Source organism: Lissotriton vulgaris, chromosome 11, assembly GCF_964263255.1.
Source record: "Lissotriton vulgaris chromosome 11, aLisVul1.2, whole genome shotgun sequence".
NCBI lineage: Eukaryota > Metazoa > Chordata > Amphibia > Caudata > Salamandridae > Lissotriton > Lissotriton vulgaris.
Window position 1 is genome coordinate 1,005,288,281 of NC_141699.1, and position 22,392 is coordinate 1,005,310,672.

The following is a 22,392-nucleotide window of genomic DNA, read 5'->3' on the forward strand; positions in this document are numbered from 1 at the left end:
GTCCTATTCCCCAGTTGTAATAATATCAGCTCAAAGGAACATTACATTTTATTTTTCCGTAGAGCCAGGTATTTTTTAATCATACACTACTTTCACTCACTCTTGACCCTTCCACTCACACTCCTACACCACACATAGTATTGTTATAAAATCAGTGCTCTCACATAGTCGTAGGTCGTAGCATGCCCTGTCCCGCAGCGGGACGGGAAGACCCCAATGATGATGCCACCAAGGGCCCTTTTGGTCGGTGAAGGGTATTTTAACAAAGCTGTGTGCCTTCCATCATTTTAGGGGACACACTAGGTCTGAAGGAGCACTACCTTTCTTATTCTAAGAGGGTGGATCCCTTTGTTTGATAGCTATTGAGTGTCTATTAGTCTAAACTACTATGGCTTACATTGATAAGCTGAAAGTTGGATTTCCACTTACCAGCTCTGTGCTGTTTGAGAGTTGTTATAGTGGGGTATATCAGATTACCTTCCTGGACCAACAACCCTGAAAACAAAGATTTAAAAAAAAGTTCATTGATGGGGGAAATAGTCATCTTGTACCCTGAAACATACTTCAGCTATTACACCACTGCAAGGCATTTACTTCAACGAACACATAATGTGCACTGTTTTTTGCAACAACCTTTGGCCGATGATGTTAATCTTTTCAAGGGGACCAAACGAGCTTGCTCTAGAGAACCACTACTCTGCAGTTTCTTTCATGCAATATTCATTTATTTATTAATAGTCATCTGTATGCTTGGATTTATAACAAAGCAGGATTCAGGTGGTTAATGTTTTAAAGGGAATTCAAATGTTTCCAGTCCTTAACTTGTAAAATAATAAGTGCCAGGGCCCTTGTCAGGAGGCCACTGCAGTTGAACTGCCCATTGCCCATGCCAGTGCTGCCAACTACAGTACCTACAGAACCACTAACCATCACACTCCTACAAGTGTGACATTTCAGACTATTGCAGGCCCCCAAAGCTATAAGAGTGGCTTGGGTGGCAGGTATCTGATGTTTTAACCCGTTGCGTGCTCATGACGAGCTGAGCTCGTCATGAGGCACGGTTGAGCTGCACTCATGACGAGCTGAGCTCGTCACGGCCGTTGGAAGGTTCGCATGCGGGGATAATTTAGCCGCTGTGCTGAACGTTCCAAAACGGGTGTGGTCGTGACGAGCTAAGCTCGTCATGAGTGCAGCTCCACTGTGCCTCATGACGAGCCGAGCTCGTCACAAGCACGGCGGCGCCGCGCGCAGCCCCCCTCCCGCACAGCAGGTGAAAACATCCCGCAGCCAAGGGGTTAATGTATATTGAAACTGATACCTCTGAGTTTGCCAGCGCTGTGTAAAACTTTTTAAATAAAATTTAAATAAATAATCAACTGTTGTGCTATCTCTAAATTACATAAAAGGTGTCACCATATGGCAGACTGTCATAAGTGCTGGTGTTGACAATTAAGTTCTGGTGCCGAGCACCGGAACTTAACCGGTTCAAATTAAGCATTAAATGAGTCCGGCCTATTTGCCACGTGAACTGTTTTTACATTTTTTTATTTATCTCTTTATTAAGACAAGCCCGTGAAACAAGTATCGCATCACAATTATGAAAAACACATCAAGAGATTATTACAGTAATGTTGTTTAACCTCAGCCCTCCGGGTACTAGCACAAAATCTACTCGCCTTCATCTGATCTGGGGCACCGTTTTTTCATTTCCCGGATTGGTCAGGGAATGTATTCTCCTAGCCATGGGAGCAGTGCATGGATTCACATTGTTTCACGTTACCAACAACTGATTAAAGTTGTATTTAAAATAAATATATGTGGTCGCAGACATATACAACCATGTCTGAGTCAGTGTTCCAATTTAGCTAGACATGTCTTGTATGCACTATCCTAATATAGTCTTTAGTTTTCTTTCTTACCCTATGAATTAAAAGGACAAAATACTGTTCATCATCTCAAAGTTCCACATGCCTATGGCAGTACTGGGCTATATACACCCCAGCATTGTTATTTATATCAGCTACCCGAGTGTGAATGGAAATCAGCTGACCGCGGTGATTCGTCACAGGTAAACCTTCATATAACGTGTCCACCTTTCTACAATTTATCCATGATTTCACACTCTGACAAGGCCACGAACTGGTACAAGAATAAGAATTTGTGCAGAAAACCTCAGAAATCTTTTTTTTTTTGAAGTTCTGCCTTGTTTTCCTTATTATTTCTAGGGAAATCGTTTAGACCACTCTACATTACTTTTGAAGCAATTCATTCTTTTATTTGCCTCATAAGCTTTTACTTAAAAAAATACTGTCCTTTGCGTATTTTCCACAATTCTACTGGCATTGATATGTGGCTTCAGCCCAGGTTTGAAAACCATATGGCAAATGCTTCACACCAAAATATGTAGGATCTGTTGCCGGCCTGGACAGTCCAAAATCAAAATGTGATTATCGTTCACACTGGATATGAGAAACCCTACTGTGTTATGGCACTACAAAGTAACAGGACATAACTTGCAATTAATTTGTTAAATATTCTGCATACAGTTTGTATAGTTGACAGAATACTTGCAAGGGAAGGCAGATTTCCTTTTGGGTGGTTAAATAAGGGTGTTACCAGAATCAGGGTGGAGACTTGTGTGTGTTGAAGGTCGAAAGGTGACAACTGAGATTAGGTTGACATTAATATATAATCATCTACACTATTGTGATGTGCAGCATAAGGTGTCAGCCAACGTTATTTCAGGCAACCAGCAACTTCAGAGGGCTATACCTGCGACTTGGGCCTATAACGTAGGAAGGGAGTCTTTACAATAGTTCTAGCCCTCAGCAGCAGCTTTTAACCCCTTGCATGCTGATGACGGCCCCCATCCGTCATGCACTATGGCGCTCGTGTGCTGATGACGGCTGGGGGCCGTCATAAACCCGCCCACTCGCGATTTTGCCGCACAGGCGCAGATTCGCGGCAACATGCAAGGGGTTACTGCTATAATATTGTTGTTGAAGTAAGCCGGAGCACAGCGCCGATACCACACAGAAGGTTGGGTAAAGACCAACAAGCTTAACTCCACCTTCAGAGGTGCAGGTCAGGGCCACTAATCACAGCAGATGTAAATCAAGCAGCCATATCAGCAGACAAACATGATCCATTAGCACGTTTCAGGAAGTCAGATTCAGCAGCAGAATTATATGGGGGTCCAAAATAGAATCCGGTTCGGAGGGCACAAGCCCTTGCGATGAGAAGAAGTCACCCATAATCCTAGCTATAAAAGGTTTATACAACCAACTGCCAACACCACACAACGAGCAACTCTTGTATTAACAGCAGCACACAAGTTCAGACATTTCAGGCCTGCACCAAGGCCCATAAAATCCCTTTTGCCCGGAGGCAGGAAAATGCTCTTGGTAGTTGGCCTGAAAATTCCAACGTAATTGCTCCATCAACAGTGCTGGTCATACATCACTTTTTTGGTCTCAGACAGATAGCGAATGCGGTGTCACAAGGAGACATGTTTTCGATCTGTGGGCTTCAGCGCACCCTTAGGCTTCCAATTTGCTTGCTCCATTGTTGCTCTCATATCCTTTGTTCCCATTTGTCTAGGGCATGCATGCAACATGCCTCTTCTTGTGTTTAGTCCTCCCCCAGAGCATGGACCAATTGTGTCCATCCACTGCTCCTGTTTTAGGATCTACTTTTTTCTTTCTGTTAGAGCACTTCACACAGGTGCTCGTGTTTTTACAAGCTCGGTCCCACCCGTCACATAGTTCTTTCCCTGCAGCTTCCAGACATTCTGCTTGTTGTGCCCTCCCTGCTCGTCCTCCTCCAGTTCCCTTTTCCTCTCCCAGAAGCTTGTTATTTTCGCATTTTGACATGATTTCACATAGCACTCTGCTTTAAAGAAAACACACTAGTGCATTAACTATTGAATGCGGATACATTAAATAACTAAATGTATGCTGTGCCTGAGGAAAGGTTTTTATATTGGGGGAAAGTAATGAGAACTGTAGAAATCCGGGCAGATAGTAACTCAATCACAAGACTGATGGTTTTTTGCAGGATCAGGAAATTATTTCCCCACCTACCAACCCTGATTGATGCCATATTAGCAATAGTTTAACTTACATCTAAAACCCTACTCACCAACCGACATTAAAATGCTGTTACTCCAAATATCTGGGAATACGTCCTGCATTAAGATTACTCACTCCTCATTCTCACACCTTACCCTTAACTTTAACTCACCTTGCACTCAAGCTGTTCACCCTGCAGTCACATGCGCATGAGAAGTGGAGAAGTATGGCTCACTGGTTAGAAGAGGCAGACCTGGAAGCAGTGGTCAGCCCGGGACCAGGGTTCAATTCCCGGTTCGGCGGGGTCTTGAGTCCTAAAATGTCCATGGACTCGACAATTCTCGCTCCGGTGCCTACTCGATTCACAGGTTCACACTCTGCGACTCTGGGCAATAGCTTGCTTAATCTCCACAACGGCCCCTTGCGGCGGGATGCCTGGCTTTCACCTTGCGGATACCCTGCCGGGGTTATCTCACAGGGGAATACCAGGACGGGTTCCCTAAGCAAGTGCTTAGAGACCAGTTGGTGATTTGCGCTATATAAATTCCTGTACATTTACTGCTCACCCTGCACTCATGTGACACTTCATTCACCTGTCTCTCTCACTGCTCACCCTGCAAGCTCACTCAAACGAGCACATACCTCCCCATGCATTCATTCTTCCAACTCTGCACTTTCACCCAAACTCATATGGTCACATCACTCAACCTGCAGTCACTCCTCTTACCCTACTATAAAACTGGCACATCGCTCAGTGTGCATTCACACAGGCACCTGTGTCACTCATACAGCTCACCCTTTACTCACATGGCCACACTACTCATCCTGCGCTCACACCACGCAAACAGGCACATATCTCGCCCTGCAGTCCTTCCTCTCACCCTGCGCTCACACGAACACACCTGTCAGCCTGCACTCTGTTCACCCTGCCTGCACACAGGGAACTCACAGGGATACAACACTCACCATGTACTCATCAGTCACTCACATTTTTCACCCTTTACTCTCGCAACTCACCCTGCACTCACGCACAGGTGTACCACTCACCATGCATTTACGCAGCTCACACCACCCTGCACTCACTCCTCTCACTCTGTATGCACTCCTCTTGCCCAGCACTCATATGGGCCCTCCTCTCACATTGCATTCATGCAGCTCACACTGCACTCACATTTTTCACCCTATATGCACACCACTCCAGCTGTACTCCCTCACACTACCCATCCTCACCCAGCACTTACATGAGCACACCTTTAATGCTGAACATGTAAAAATGTCACAACTCTCATGAATATACATATATTTCTACAAAGGCATCCACAGAATAACTGCTCTGTACATAGTACTAGGTGCCTACTTAATTCCATCTGAAACAACAGGGCTGGTGCAAGTAGGGAGAGTCGACTGAGGATGTGGTACTGTGCGAGGAGGGAGACTAGGCTGAGGCTTTGGGGTATGATGCTGGATTGAAAATCGTATGACACCTTCAGCCAGTCCCGGCTTTCCATTCATCGTGATGCTTCACTCCGGAACATGTCGGTTTTTGGGGGGGGGGGGGGGGGGGGGGGGTTACATTATACTTTGGGTTTGAAAATCCCAAAATGCAAAGTGTTACTGGATAAAATCCATGGTTGCTGAAGAAGTTAAGCATTTCATAAGAATAACTGGATACTGTGGTATTACATGTTAAAAAGTAGATTAGTTAATTTCCAATACTGTAACTGCTTGATCCACGTGTGAAACCAAATAGAAGCCCCGTACAGCTATTTTAACCCCTTCGCTGCGGCGGCTATTCCGCCGCAGCGCTAAAGGGGCGGGGCGGCCGCATGCTGGTGACGGAGCCGCTCCGTCACCAGCCGCGGTTGAGCTATGCTGGTGACGGAGCGGTTCCGTCATGACCCGCCCCGCTCATTAGAACGCCCGGGCAGGCGCGAAATCAGCGCCGCGCAGGCGCGGCGGCCGGGCCATGACGGAACCGCTCCGTCATCAGCACAGCTCAACTGTAGCTGATGACGGAGCGGTTCCGTCATCAGCATGGAAGGGGTTAAGTAAGTGCACTTTTCATTCACATCATACTTGTAATAAACATTGACAAGGCAATATGTTATTTTTTTAATAGTGTATAGGAAATGTTTTTATTAAGCTTCACTAAAAGGCAAGACAGGTATAGCAAAAAGCAGCAAGGAAAACTTTTCTAACACCATAAAAGAAGATTGACTAATGGCAAAAAAGAGAGAGAGAAAGGAGAGAGAAGAGAGAGAGAGAGAGACAGTCAACGTGCAAATGAACGCAAGTGCAAGAGATTGTGAGTGTGTGTGAGAGATTGTGTGTTTGTGTATGTGTTTTATGCTTGCAAATGTGCTGCTGGTCTGGCATACTGGAGGTTATTCTTGCCTTATGGATAAGGGCACTAATGGCATATGCAAACTGCTGGACCTAAATTGCTTTTATTAACCACATCGCTGCTGTGCATTTTCCCCTCCTGTGCTGGAAAGTGTGATTTTGGTACTTCCATGACGAGCTCAGCTCGTCATCAGCACAGCTCCACTGTGCCTCATGACGAGCTGAGCTCGTCATGAGCATGGAAAGGGTTAAGACACCATAATTGGCTGTGGGGACTCAAACTGCCTAATTGAGAAAGCAGCTATTCCAGCCTTACCCATCGGCAAAGACACAGAACACGTGCCACCACACCTGGTCGAAGGTCCTGACATGATGCACATAATGCCTAAAATGATAGGGTGGATCCATAGCAAAATGCTGGAACTGCTATTTAAGGTAATTCTTGTCATAAGAGTTCTTGTACTCGCTTTATTGAGGATGTCAATGGCAAAATGCTGACCCTTTTATACGGGAGGGAATTTTTAGAGGTCCGATGACTATTGCTGACGTAACCATGGCAAATTTCTAGCTGCTAGCACTGTCGCATTGTATGTACTCCTTGGCATACTCCACTCTATGCCACTCCTCAAAACTTTACTACATTCTGTGCCACTCCACTCTACAACATACCAAGACACTGTACACCACTTCGCCACTCTTCTCTATGCCACTGACTTTTAACTACAATGGTGTACAACATGGCTAAAACACATTGGAAAGCCAGTCTCTCTCACATATTGGCTTTGCTAATGCTGGTTTTACACACACACACTCAGCCAGGAGCCCCTTTTACCAAGTACCCATAAAGCACAGACACAGAATAAAGTATCTTACTCCCGCAAGACTGACTTTTGTTACCACTGCGCATGCATACCCTGAAACAGCAGGGTTGTTTGTAATACACACTGCAAGGGTGGTTGCTTAAAAATGTAAAATAGCTTTTGAAGAGATTTTCTGCCTCAGAGCAATATCATTCATCTGTGCAGTGGCAAATCTTGAACTCCCGTATTATTTTGTGAGCACCACCACCCTCAGGACTTTTTCTGAAACCTATTGCCTTCTTAGCAATATAGTTGTAATAGTGATATTTAATATTTACTAAAAGCGTTGTTTTACAAACACCCTTATAAGTCAGCCCCCTTGCTGTCGTAGAAACTCTTGTTATGCTTAAGCTGCGCACACAACTCAAATGGTTGTGCACATAGATGCTGCACGGCCGCACACCAACAGAAATATGTTGAGGGAACACTGCTTTACAGTCGAAAGTATTCTTGAGCACAGTATTTCTTGTAAAATAAAAACCCAAACATTTGGGTTGGTCATTTCCTCAAATTCAACAGCTTAGCTGCTCTTTACAGACATTTCAAAATGGAACATTTTTCGATCACAGGGATGTTTTTCAGTTTTGGAATTAGAAGGTCAGATTAGTTTTTTATAATGTGTATTTTTTTGTTCTCTTTCAGAAGGATGACAAAAAGAATCTGGAGTTCTTCTAGGGAAGACAAATATTCCAGTTCACCCCCTTCCTTTAGGCTTTTCATCAGTACTTGCGTTTTACAAAATTTTGAAATTCATCCACGACCCATTCCAGAACCCAGGCAATACACATGCTTAATAATTTAGACAAAATGGTTTGTACGGCACAAGACACAAATTTACTGATTACCAGTGTCCAGGCTGTTACATCTCTTCTTATCATCTAGTTTTCTTTATAAATTAAGATACAACCTGCGTCCTTGCATCCACTAGGATAGAATTCCTCAGTTTCACAGTAACTATCTAACACGTACTTTTCAATGGCAACAAATAAAAATAGCTCTGATACTGCAGCAACTTCAAGTTCTACTATGCAACACTCAGGTGTCACGGGTATTTCAAGGGTGGAGAGGCTTTTGGCTACCTTCATTTAAGTATTGTTGCCAGGCACACTCCACTAAATACCGAGATTAAAATTCAAACACCACGATATGAGTGCGAACATAATGTCTTCAGATAAAGAAAGAACTGAAGACAAGCAATGCTGGTTAGATCATGTCAAACATTTTAGCAACACAGCAATACATACTTCATTCCAAAACCTACTAGAGTCTGATGCAAGATTGTTAGGTTGGGGATTGCGTGTGGTCAGTTTTTGCCTGGAGCTTTATCGTCTCAGAGGGAGTCAAAAAGGAACTTAAATGATTTAGAGCTGTGTATCAGTTGCTTCAGCATCCAGACTTTCACAATTGTTGAGTACTTCTATGGACAATCTCACAGATGTATGCTGCATCAACCACCTCAGAGGTACCAGTTCATCAATTTAGTCGACTTAAACAAAGTTTCTGGGGTACTGTCAGATTAAGAATGTATCAATCCGGGGAAATACAATTCAGGCATACACAAAACCGTAGCAGATTTGCACTCCAGGAATTTTATACAGTGATTGGAACCGCCACTAGTTGATTTTGTAAGTTTCCCCCCAAATTCTGATACTCTTTATATGTTCATCTTCTTTCCTCTAATCTCAACTCAATCAATAAGATGTTTCATCTGGAAGTCAGAACCTGTTGTAACAGTGAGAGACACATTCCTGCATAACTGCTCAGTGGGTCTGTTTGTAATTTTGATCTTGAGATGTTTTGCACATCTCAGACTTCAAACGACTTCTATGATAATAGTTCTGTTTTCCATGTCTCTGGTATGGTTGCCAGATTGGAGGGATTTATCTGTAGATCTACCAATACTAATACCAATTTTCCCAGACCTACTGATAAACCTTCAGGATCTAGTTCTTTAAGAAACACTAGAACTCATGGTTTGGGATATTTCTGCTCAGCCTCGTACTCTAGGACTTTTTGGAGTCTGTCTCCTTAAATAAAAACACAATGACTCCAAATGCCACTATGACATATAAATCAGCTTGGGCGTCATGGTGTCACTAGGTGGATAGATGCACATTTTTTGCAGCTGTAACAATCATAGTTAATTTTCTAATTCATCTGGTGTCAGGCAAAGTATACAACTCTGTGCAGTCACAGGGCGGCTATTTCTTTACAGCGTAGCAATATAAACGGATACGTGTAGGCAAACAATCATTAGATTGTCACGAGAGGTATTAGGCTTTCCAAAACTCCCCTTTCCTAAATATTCTTTATTATAGAATGTGAATTTAGTCCTACAAATGTCTATAACACGACCAGATTATATGCTTTTCTTAATGCCTTACTTTTTTCAGAAAGGTGTCTGAGCGTGTTAGATATTTCCCTGAACAGTTTGCACCGGCAGGTTACATTAACAAGTACACACTACTTGTGTAGACCGTCCCAATTTACCGGACCATCCAAAGCTTTATGTAGTTTGAGCCTTTATATTCAATTCATATTATTTTTAAAACTCTGAGAGCATTCTCTGGTTTCCAACACCTTACCTTGTTCAGAAATCCCACTGTTCCATTATCTTCTTCCACTCTAACAAGCAAGCATTAATGAAAACTTTTTGAAGCACAATCTTCTACATGCTCCATGGTTTCCATATGCCTTTTAGGCCAGACCTAGGTTGAAAGACTTTCTCAGAGCAGTGGGTTGGTTACTTTCAAAATATTTTATTGCAAACAGGTTCATCACGCTTTGATGACTTTGGTTACTGTGTTTTAAACAGGCATAATAGGAACTTCCATTTACGCCATCAAATGCAGCTTTCACTATATGATGGTAATGGAAAGTCCTGGTTTTAATAAGACAAGGGGGGGGGGGGGGGGGGTGTCATCCCGTCTCTTTTCTGCACATTATTGAAAAGTTTTTTTCCCCACCCATTTGTTTATATTTTGTAATCATATTTAAATTCTAAAGTTCTATTGTACAGCAACAATCATGACATGCCCAGCTTTAGCCTGAGGATCCACATGCTCTTGCAGGCTGGAGGCTTATTTATTTTTCATTTTACCCTCTGTCATTTCACTGCTCAACACTTTGGTGACTGCTTACAAGAAGAAAAGAATCCGAGCTTATATTAATAAGGACTCTCGCAGGCAATGCTAGATAAACTTGAGAAGTAATTTTTCTCCAAGGTTGTCTGGCTGATGCCATTTTATATGGTGTTTTCAATCAAAACTGACTTCTATTAAATAATAACTTAAGAAGCAAAATACTCTCCTCTGCCTCTTTAACATATTGAGCCATTTCCTTAACTATCATGGAGAAACATTTGCATTATCCTGGGTATTAAATTCATGTTATTTATGTGGAAGTAGTCCTAATGTGTGAGCATGTCTAGAAGAAATGTGCAATAAATAGTATGTTTTGTATCATTTGTAATTGTGTTCAAGGAATTAAATATGCATTTCTGAAGCAACAAATCACTTGATTAGTGAATGGCTTTTCTTAATCACCATGTATCCTGCCCAGTAGCTCCTGTCGTCAAGCAGAAAATAGGTGCTTCAGTTTACAGGCCTCAAAATGTCATTATTTTATCATTTCTGCTGTAAAGCAGGAGATACAGTTGAACATTCTATCACACCGAATAGCTTCTTTCACCAATTTATTTATTTGTATAACACTATTCCCTGGTTCCTCCTTACAAACCTAACGAGGTTTTTAGATACGGAAAGTTGTTAAAAGCTTGGAACATTAAAGCAGCGAATCTACACATCCTTGACAAAATATATTACAAATAAAATGTGCAGGGGTGCGGGAGCAGCAAGGAATCAATAGAGGATATAGTATGTCTCTGCCCTGCACTACTCAACGACCGAAGGACTCTGCTACGGGGCGAAAGGAACAAACTTAGTGTGTGCACCTGTCTGAAAGCTAATCTTGCATCCATGAACCTAGAGAATCCGATGCTTAATAATCGATTCACAAAGTTTGTATCACGAGCAGCAAAAGGGTTTACTCAGTGGGAGAGCCAGTGAGCCAATATTCATCAATCTGTACTAGATTGCTCTAAACTCATTATATTGCACCCTCTGGTACATTGGATGTTTTTGTGTGTGTGTTTTTTAACAGGTTTTGTGTCTCCTGTAAATGTAGAGTTCTTGTCATCTTTTCTAGGGGTTTATCCTCTTACAGATGGAGCAGCAAAGCCAGTGGAATTACTAGTAGGTTTTTAACAATAATCAGGGTCCCGTCCCCTTCCTTTAGTGCGATGTAAAAACAAACAATTGATCGTTGTTTTTTAACTGTGATTTAACCAAAGGGGCCCTCACCTAGAACTAATCCTGTGATATCCTTGAAATACAGTCTTAATACTTATAGATGTTGATCAGATCTTACGCAATCGTTTATCATTAAATATCTTAATTTTTTATCATTTGCTAATAAATATGATTCCATTATTGGATTAAGGACCTTATTCAGGATTCCCATGGAATCCGAGGAAATTATGCAGTTTGGCTTTAGAAACCAATTAATTTTTCCGCTTTTTTTTTCTTCTTTTTTATTGTGTGTAAATATCTTAATCACTAATTGTTATACATTTTACTATTTGTATGCTTATTATTGTAATGATTTTAATCAATCAAACAATAAAGAATACATATAACCGCTCTCACTAATTTACACTATACATACCCATGTTACTTGCAACTCTCGTGATCCAATGATGTGGAACAGTGGAATAAATGTGTGATATCACGTTGTATTTACTCATTGGAGGATCACAAAAATTGTCCAGTTGCAGTACAGCAAATCTGAAAAAGGAAAATAGCCTAGCTGCTGTGCAGATGTTATAAAAATATACTTTTTGACACCCTGTACATTAACATCTTTTCTTAACACAAATTGTATTATCTGTGTAATGTGTTAAATTTCAGTACTTAACAATAGGTTAAAACTCAATCAGTGTAAAGTGTGCTGCAGTGTGAATAATGTCTAGAATGGCGCGCACCACATTAAAAGCTTATGTAATTAACTTCTAGACTCAAATATTTGTTTCATATGATACAATTTCCAAAAGACAACTGAGAAAGTTAAAAGAACTACACCGAGCACCGTATACACTTTGCTTCAGAATGGATTTTTTTGTTTACTTTCATGCAATACTTAAGACTGAAATAGAATGCAACCAAACCTACGCCATCTTCACTTCTCTATGAAACAGCTTCATGCTTTCAATAATGCAACAAATCATTTTTTAAGTACACCATTTAATCATGTAATTACTTGAGTTATCTGTTGGCACTTGCACCACTTGTGATGGAAGAAACACATTTACAAATGTGAGAATCAGTGTTGCACATCTTTGATGCACAAGCCACCTGGCTGGTAAGAAAATACAGCATGTTTTTGTAATCCGTTAGGTTTACTTTGACAATGAAACACGAGACGACCCCCCCACGATTGAACTCCTGCAGCCATGTAAAAATGTCTTCATTATTTGTCAATATAGCTGCTGCAGAAAAATAAACTGTGGTTCTGTATATCCACTCCCAGTGGGCCTAAGCAGTGTTTCGGATGAAAGCGATTGGCTATCAGTCACAGGCAGCAGCATCTGATGATCCTCTGGTCCTAGTGGAAGAGAAAGCGGGCAAGATATATCACATGGTTTGAGGTCTATTGGACCTGGCAAAGGACTTTTCGATACAGGTTCTTGAATATTGATAGAGGTATCAACTGTGTTGGTCTCTGTGTTTTTCTCGGCCCCTAAAAAGTCAAAATGTGAGAAAAGAGTGAGCTGTGCAGTACTGTACATGCCAGTGAGGGTAAGAAACACAAAAACAAAGGAAATATTTACACAAATATACACATAGAACCTAAACTTGAAATTCACCAGGCAATGGCAACCCAAATATTTCTTATAGAAATGAACTCAGAGTTGACATAAAAAATGACATAATTGGTGACATTGCATACATCATTACCAACATCCTTAGTTGGTAGTTCAGGTTATAGTAGGGGTGAACCACAATGAAGGGTTCAAAATAAATATTAGTTTTCCTCACTAATTTAGCAATTCTATGTCTCCTATGCTCCACCCCGGCCACTAATAGAACATTGCAGCTGAGGGAAGACAATTAAACACTCATCGAAAGAACAGCAAACTGCTCTTTCCACAATTTACCTTGGTCACATAATTAATATTTAACATATATCATGTCAAAGAATGTCCCAGCCCCCTCCACTTGCGTGAAGACTTGCAAAATGCACACAATTGCAACTTTGAGCTTAGCAAAGTGTCACAATGGCACTCCTATTTTAAGAATGAAAGGTTGCTTTCTGGTTCCCTGCTAATTCCGTGCTAATCTGATAGACTTCTACATGCAGATTCCTTACCTTTGAATTTGCCAGGCATCAGTCTGGATAGGGAAACTTTTAGTAAGCGTGCCGTTGGGTGGCTCCATGTGGCTCTGCGTGACGTCGTTAGCGTTGGTTATGACGATGCAGTACCTATATGTGCGCCACAACAGAAGCGCAGAGCCAGAAAGTAACTGATGTTGTGTGCAAAACTAGAGCCCTGAACAGGGGAGTAACCCTAGCTCTACAACATTATTCTGAAGGTAAGTAACTTGTTCATCTGTTAGGGACTTCTAGCTGCAGTTTCCTTACCTTTGAATTAGATACCCAAGCCATACCATCCAGAAGATAGATTGTGGACCAATACCTCAAGCTAGGAAGTCCTGTAGGACTGAACGGGCAAAATGCCCGTCTCTGCGGAATTGATTGCCCAGGCAGTAATGTTTTGCAAAAGTGTGCAATGATGCCCACGTAGCTTCCTGATAGAGGTCTAGGACTGGGACACCCCGAGTCAAGGCCGTAGTCGCAGCCTTTCCCCTGGTGGAATGGGCCCTTAATCCTTCAGGGGGCTGCTTCTTTGCCAGGGCATAGCAGATTTAATGTAGAGAACGACCCAGCATGAGATGATCCTTTTCAGCACTGCCCTTCCCTTCCTAGCTCCCAAGTACCCCACAAAGAGTTGGTCGCTCACCCGAAACTCTTTAGTGGGGTCAAGGTAGAACAACTGCTCTTTTTGGGTCCAGTCGGTGGAGACGCTTCTCTTTCTTAGAGGGATCTGGGTGAGCAATGAAGGTGGGCAATGTGATGGATAGGGCCATATGGAATGGGGTCACAACTTTCAGCAAAAAGGAAGCCCTGGTGCGAAGCACCACTTTATCTGGAAAAGACATCAGATAGGGAAGCGAGCAAGATAACGTCTGCAACTCACTCACCCACCGGGCAGATGTAATCGCCACTAAGAAGGCTGTTCTGATGGTCAACAGCCTGAGGGGACAGTTGTGTAAAGGCTCAAAGGGAGCACACATCAGGTAGGTGAGGACCAAATTAAGGTCCCACTGTGGCATAGCAAAGGGAGTGGGTGGAACAAAGTGAGCCAGCCCTTTCAGAAATCTATGTACAATAGGAGACTTAAAGAGAAAGGGCTGGTCTGGCAGCCGCAAAAAGCAGACAGACCAGAAAGGTAACCCTTGAGAGTTACCAAAGCAGAGCCCTGCTGGGCAATGGTCAGAATGAACAAAAGAACAGTAGAAAGAGAAGCAGAAAGAGGGTCAATAGACTTTTCTGTACAGTATAATTAGGGCTCCCGGTTTTATGGTATTTATTTTTTTGCCATTTCCGTCTGTATTTATCTGTATTTATTTTTTGGGCATTTTTTCTGTATTTATCCACATTTATTTTTGCCACACGCAAAAGCCGACTCTACAGCTAGTATTTTTCCACATTTATTTAAATTGAAAACACAGCGAACATAAAATGCCTTTCTATGCTTGAAGTTGAAGGCATTGGTACTTAGTGTTGCACTACTTCTACAATATACAAGAAATTCATTGCATGCCCCTCTCTTGCTCTGGATTTGAGTAAGTCCAGGCCCCCCTCCTGTGTAAACAGCTCCTGGCACCCCCCACCCCCGCACCAGGGCCTGGTGGCAGCAGGCAAAATGGGCTGGTGTCAGCTGATATCACTTCTGGTGCTGTCATTGATTCCGATGTTTGTGAGACACGTGTGACGTCATCTCACATAATAATTAATTCTCACTCCTAAAAAGGTTGGAAACTTGCGCGCTTTGCCTTGGAAGGACATTTGTCTGTGTTGAGCCGAATGTATTTCGTTCGCGTTTTCAAGCAATTCACCTTTTCACTTCACCAGCTCCCTTCAACTCCGACACCCGCCCCCACCCCCCATCCCCCACACAAAAAATTTGAAGTTGGCTCAATGTAATCTCTTGTGTTCTGGCGAAGGCTGCCCGAGGCGTCACACAAGGCACTGCAGGCGGCAAAGTACTGTGTAATGAGGGATTAGAGGGGAATGAATGGGAAAGGCTGCTCCTCACAACGGCCTCCCCTCCTCCTATCCCACTGAAATCTGAAGTGTTGATACAAAAAGCATATGTCATGTACATCTGCAAACCCAATCCCACACAGCCCCTCTCAGCCCACCACCTTCGTATGGAGCTCGGTGGCGCTATTAGAACGTTAATGAGAGTTGGCAATGGCCTGCTGGACACTCTCTCTTGTCACCTGAGCAACAACGAGGTTAGGGAATCGATAGAGCATCTCAGAGAAGAGAGCCACCAGGGCGATCTGCAGCTCAGATTCTGTGTAGGCATAGATGCGGTAGTTGGTCTCCACCACGATGAAGCCCTGCTCGTGAGAGTCCACAGATGCCGAGCAGATCATCCACCAAAGGCAGGTGTATACCGTCGTAGCGGAGGGCGTCCTGGCTGCCAAAATAATGTTGCATACTTCGGAAGGAAGGCCAAAAGCCTTCAACTGCTGCCACTCAATCTCCACGCATAGAGGCGCAGAGTTGATAGGTTCGGGTGGAGGACACTCCACTTCTGCTATGACAAAAGATCCTCCCAAAGGGGAAGCCTGATCGGAGGATCGATGCTCATTTTCAAAAGCTCCTGGATACCATCCTCTCCTAGCCCAGTCCGAAGCCACAAGAATGACTTGGGCCCTGTCGCTCTTGATCTTCTTCAGAAGCCTGGACAGGAGTGGTATGGACGGAAAGGCATTCAGCAGGCCTGAGCCCCACTCGTGACGGAAAGCGTCACCGAGCGATAGCCGCCTTGGAAACTCCGGTGCGCAGTACTGCAGATACTGCATGTTCTCTTTGGAGGCGAACAAATCTAACCAAGGTTTTCCCCACTGCTGAAAGAGACCTTACGTGGCCACCTCTGACTGGAGACCCCATCTGTGATCCGGTAGGCATCAATGGCCGAGTTTGTCCACTCTGGCGTTCAGAGAACCTGCCAGGTGTTGAAGCACCAGAGTTATGCCCTGCTGTTCCAGGAATGTCCAGAGACGTAGGGACTCTCGAAAAAGGGTCCATGACCCCACCCCAGCCTGCACATGGCGGTGGTGTTGTCCGTGAACAACTGCACTAACTTTCCGTTGACAGAGGAAAGAAATACCTTCAATGCCAACCGAATCGCTCGGAGCTCCAACAAATGTATGTGGAGCCACGAGTCCCCTGATCTCTACCTCTCCCAGATGGCTGCTCCAACCCAGAAGAGACGCATCCGTCAAGACTGAGTTCTGGTTGGGGAAAGGAGTGGAGTTCGCCGTTGACCCAATCACAGTTCGTCAACCACCAGTGCAGATCCTTTGCAGTCCCTTCGGAGATCTAAACCACATCAGTGAGCTGTTCCTGCTGCTGTGCCCACTGAAACCTCAAGTCCCACTGCAGAGCCCTCATGCGCCACCTGGCATGCTTTACTAACAGGATGCAGGAGGCCATGAGGCCCAACAACCTCAGAGTCAGTCTCACCGAAATCCAGGACAGAGGTTGAATTATCGGTATCATAGCCTGAATATCCTGGACTCGCTGCTCGGAAGGATAGACCCGAAACTGCAAGGTGTACAGAACAGCTCCAATGAAAGGGACTGTCTTAGAAGGAGACAGGTGTGACTTCAGTATAGAGAACACCAGCAAATGCAGGAGATTCGCTGTAGTCTGAAGTGGAGGAGATGACTGCCTGGGGCGAGGACACCTTCAACAGCCAGTCATCAAGGTAGGGGAGGACGGACACCCCTAACCTGCACAGATGAGCTGCGACCACCGCCATCACCTTGGTGAAGCTGAAGAGGAGCACAGTAAACTGAAAGTGCTCGCGGCCTACCTTGAACCGCAGGTAATGCTAGTGGCCTAGCAGAATGGGAATGTGAAAATACGCATCCTGCAGGTCCAACGCCACCATCCAGTCTCCCTTGGTCTAGGGAAGACCTCTTAGTATTCACTGACAGCAGTGTCTCTTATTGCTTTGCCAGTCACACCACGGGAAGAGCTAAGTTTATTTGTTGAAATCTATCCTTGGTGGGAAACGTTCTAATGGAAATGATGTGTGAAACTCAACTTCGCCATCACATCCTTTAAAAAATGCAACCCAATCACATTTAATATGTGAACCACCAAAGTCTTCAAGTGGAATGTATTTGCAAGGGCTTTCCTTTCCCAAATGTTGAGATAAAACTGCCAGCTCTTGAAATCCCTGTGATATTTGTGCATTAATGCCTAGGTAATGTGCGTAAAAACGAAATTCATCAAATATTATCAGTGCTTCCCGGAAATGGATTCTATTGATCCCAGCACTGGTGAGTCAAAGTATGAAACTGAGTTATTAACTGCAATGAATGTGAGTCCTCACACACATAATAAGTCTGTAATTGTGTTTTTACTGCGAACCAAGTACCCCATTGTAGCCCATGACCCTCTCAGGGTAGTGAAATAGAGCATTTGAAGGCCTAATTAAGTGGGGTGGTGAGGGCTAGTCACCCGAGCTCGCTGGTACGCAATAACATTACTCACTAATTCATTAGCCAGTCTGTGCCTTTTTCTTGTAAAAATGAAAGGCACTTTTTTACACATACACACTTCTAAATACTATGCAATAAAGTACAAATATATACTATCAGCTAGATGGAAATACCTTTGGTGACACCCATATAACACGTTACACCCCTAGAGGACCCAAAACTTTTTAACCATACTCCCCCACCTACACTAGATGCAACACCACAGCATAAGGGATTATTATTATCAATAGGGCGGGCCTAATGGCTTTGTAAGGCTGTCACCCGTAAAAGCAGCCACGTTATGACTCAACATTGTAACACCACTCAAATCTATGGGGATAGTATCAAAATGCATTAAACATTACAACCCACCGTTGAAGTCAATGGGATAGTTCCAATATTCAATGGCATTCGTTACATTGTGAAGCTATGCATTGTCAATCACCAACATTTTCAATAAAGCATTAATTTCAGTCCACAGTCTTTCTTTTACTTTTATCAGGCAGCCAATTCAGCCTTAGGACCAGCCACCTGAGGGCCCTGCCATCTTGACCCTGTGTGCACAACTACAGTCTCCTGGAGAACTTAAAAGTGAAGCAAAGCTTCTCCTAGGGGCATAAACATAAATGCTTGAGAGACTTAGGGCAACAAAATGGTCACACTTCCTGCTGCAAAGCAGAGAAATGTTCTTCCCTCATCTGCGCTGATGGAGGTGGAATGTGCAGCGAGGTAAAAAGAAATGGAAGGGGGTGGCAGATCTTGATAAGTTGGAGGACCCATGCATTCGAAGTGATGTCTTGCCACCTTTGGAGGAAATCTCTAATCATGGCTCCTACGGGGGTGGTGTAGAAAAGGACACACTAAAGTGGTTTTGCACTGGTGGTGGCCGGAGGGGCAGGGGACTGAGCTTCACGTTGCCACTGATGCCCTGAATGTTGTCTTTCGGTGCTGTGGCCTCAGCCACAAAATGGCTTACCCAGTTTTTGTGCCAGTGGGGGGATCTGTCACTGGGGGTAGGGGAAATTCCTAGTGTGAACACAAAAGGGGCAAAACTGCAATAGGAAGTGCCATGTAGGGGCAGACAACTCCAAGGAACAAGCTGTGGCACGACTCTCCTTAAACCATTCCAGGGCAGAGTTCACTTTCTCACCAGAGCTGAGAGCCATCAAAAGGCATGTCCATTAAAATTGCCTGGATGTCTTCAAACAAGCCAGCGGCTGTCATCCAGGTGTGGCGCTGAAGTACCACACTCAAGCCCAGCCCAACCAGTCAGCCGTGTCAAAGCCAGAGCTTATAAATGTTTTGCAGCATCCCGGCTGTCCGATATGGTTTGGGCTAAAGACGCCAATAGGTCCTCTGGAACTGCTGACAGAATTTGACCAACTATATCGCAAAAAACATGACTGTAGCGCTCCAGAGGGCAGCTAGCATTGACTGAGCACAAAGCAAGGCTAGCCTATGAAAACATGTGCTAGCCAAGCGTTTCCATGCATTTAGATTCAGTCAGGAGAAGTCTTAGGAAAGGTATTAGGATTGATGCAGAACAGGTTCAAGAAGCACAGATGGTGCATGAGTCAGCAGGACCTCGACTGGAGGTGCCTGTTAATCCTTAGGGCCAACAGGCATGCCAGAGTGAGATGGAAGTGTGCAAAATAGTGCAGCCATTGCATCAGGACCAAACTAGGAACCAGCTCTTCAGCAGTTCAGTTGCAAGACTGAGAGGCACACTGCCTACTTCAATTTCTTGTGCTTCTTTTTGGACTAACATGAAGATTTCAACAAGGACCTGACCATGTTTTGATTTCTATCAGTCAACATGAGGAATCTCGCAGTACCATGTATGGCCTGTGGGTTCATCTGGGCAGTCGTCGTAAGCCCGGGAGGAGTACTATGACCACAGGCTCTGTCACAGACATTTGTTTGCAACAGTCCCTCTAAGGTTTAAATGCAGTAGTTGGTTGGGGGGCATATTTCTCTGCACGCCAGTAAAAGATTAGATATATTGAAAAATTCTCATCAAAGACAAGAGGAGTAGAGCTCCAGATCTGCTTCTGAAGTCGTGGAATGAAAGGAACTGAGGAGGTTGACCAAGCTCTACGAGACAAATCCTTTGGAACGGTTGACAGGTCTAGTGTAGATCACTTCCATCGTAGATTGAGTCTGTAGAAACGTAGGATCTGCTTTTATGGTTACCCTCACTTTTTGCCTGGTGACAAGTCTGACTGGGATACTGCTAATCAGGACCCCAGTCTATCTGCTTTCTCCCTTAAATTGTTATGTTCAGGACTTAGGTACATCCCAGATTGGATACTGTGGTACAGTTGTCAGTCCCTTGTATATGGTACTAAGGTACCCAGGGCGTAGGTACCCACGATGTCCCCCATGGGCTGAAGCATGCATTATGCCAACCATGGGAGACCATTGAAAATGGAACTACAGGTCTGCCATCTCAGCCTGTGTAAGCTGGTGCTAGCACCACTTACTAAAGATATAAGTTTCCTACATCTAGGGTCACTGCACTTAAAACCTATAAGTCACCCCTATAGCAGGCCTTTGCAATCCAAAAGACAGGGTGCTTGGTTCTAAGTGGGAGGGTGCCCCTGCATGAGCAGGACACCCCTACAGCCTACGGAGTCGATTCTCCCGGGTTGTAAGTGAAGCAACCATATACTATATAGAAGGGCATCGCATAAGTACGTGATGATCATCTCGAAACTGGCTGCAACTAATCCGAACATGTTTGGTATCAAACATGTTGGAATCATACCCCCACACCGTAAACGGTGTGCAGGTATGATTCCAAGTACTGGAAGAGCCCTCCATCAGGCTCTCAGTGTTCCTGGTAACAGCCTTCTAGACCCGGACAGCACAAAATGGTTGCTGCCGAACAGAGACACGATTCTGCCCTCCTGCTGCTGAGCCAAGCTCAAACAGGGGAATTCAGAACAATAGGCATCTTGTCACAGGGAGGTGTGACCATCTCCGAGACAGTATTTAGTGTATTGGGGCAGGGTGGGTGTGCTTGCCAGCGCCACTCAGTCACATGAGGGGCACATTTGGTGTCCTTATGCATAGTCCAGTTCAAACCAGGTCTGGGAGCCGGAGGCTCCTACTCTGGCGCAAAATTGGACAAAGGAGTAACCTCCCCCTGTTCAGACCCTCCCCTGGGAGGGGAGGGTCCCTTGAATCATCCCAAACATTTTTGTATTGTGCTGCATATTTTCATGGAATGAAATCAAGAGTATATTTACTCAGCAATCTAAGTAATATTGAGGCTACCAGAAGTAAATATGGCAGGATATATAATTGCAATGGTTTTTGCCCAAAGTAGAAAAACTCTACATGAGGCTCCCTAGTTTTTCACATGCTCCAGTAACTAAAACTCCAGATAGTCTTCACAAGAAAAAGCAAGAGGACTTGTAACCTGCCTAAAGAGTACTCCATTGTGATATAGTGGAGTACAGGACAAGACAGTCTAATGAAGTAAATATAAGGTAATATGGAAGAGGAACCCAGGTCATCTGCAAAGGTTGACCCCCCTCCCTATGAACCAACTAGAAATCATACTTCGTCCAATGCACTGAAAATGTACCAACCAAAGTTCAATAAAAACAAGCATTTGCAATGCAACCGGTCTTGCATTTGTGAAAGTTAGAGCTTTTGATGTTGTAAATTGTATTGTTTCTTCTTTGTATGTAGTGCTTTAAACCAATAGTCCAGTCTTTTACAAGTGCTCGCCATGACTATGCCTCACATTTTGTTTGTGGCTTTAATGGAAGTTTAGGCTTATGTGACATTCGAATGAAAAATAAAAGAGACAGATCAGTTTAGTAAAGGTTTGAACTTTGACTTTATACGTAGGGTCTTCAGACCAGGAGTTCAGTTGAAAGGAAAATGATAGTCCTCTGAATTTGAGGCATTACTTCCCTGATGGCATCAGAGCAGTGACGTATTCAAAGCTAGAGTACAGTCTGGGTAGCTGAAGTCAGTTTTATGCACCAAACACTGTTCAATTGCACAGTGGCTCACTAGAGCCACGTTCAAACCACCTGCCCTGGAACTTACAAAAAATCCAGTGCCGTGCTAAGCATCTCAATGTTTAAATAAATAAAAGTAACATCGCGTGAAGCATGTAAAAGTTTAATTAAAGAAAAATAACATTGTGCGAAGTGTGTGCAGCACACGCGTTGGTGGCTGAGCACCCCCAAAAGGTTT

General features: G+C 43.8%; 1 protein-coding gene across 3 annotated transcripts in view; it reads right to left on the minus strand.

Annotated features, from left to right (window-relative positions):
* Positions 1 to 12,556: 12,556 nt before the first annotated feature.
* The window catches only part of MYNN (myoneurin), a 98,751-nt gene continuing 88,915 nt past the window's right edge, over positions 12,557 to 22,392 (minus strand). For 2 of the 3 annotated variants that reach the window (XM_086944315.1, XM_086944314.1), the window contains one exon: positions 12,562 to 13,069. In XM_086944315.1, the coding sequence (XP_086800441.1) occupies positions 12,807 to 13,069 (263 nt within the window). In that variant the 3' untranslated portion in view covers positions 12,562 to 12,806. Of the gene's footprint in view, positions 13,070 to 22,392 lie in introns of all 3 variants that reach the window. The other variant, XM_086944313.1, reaches the window with a different exon arrangement.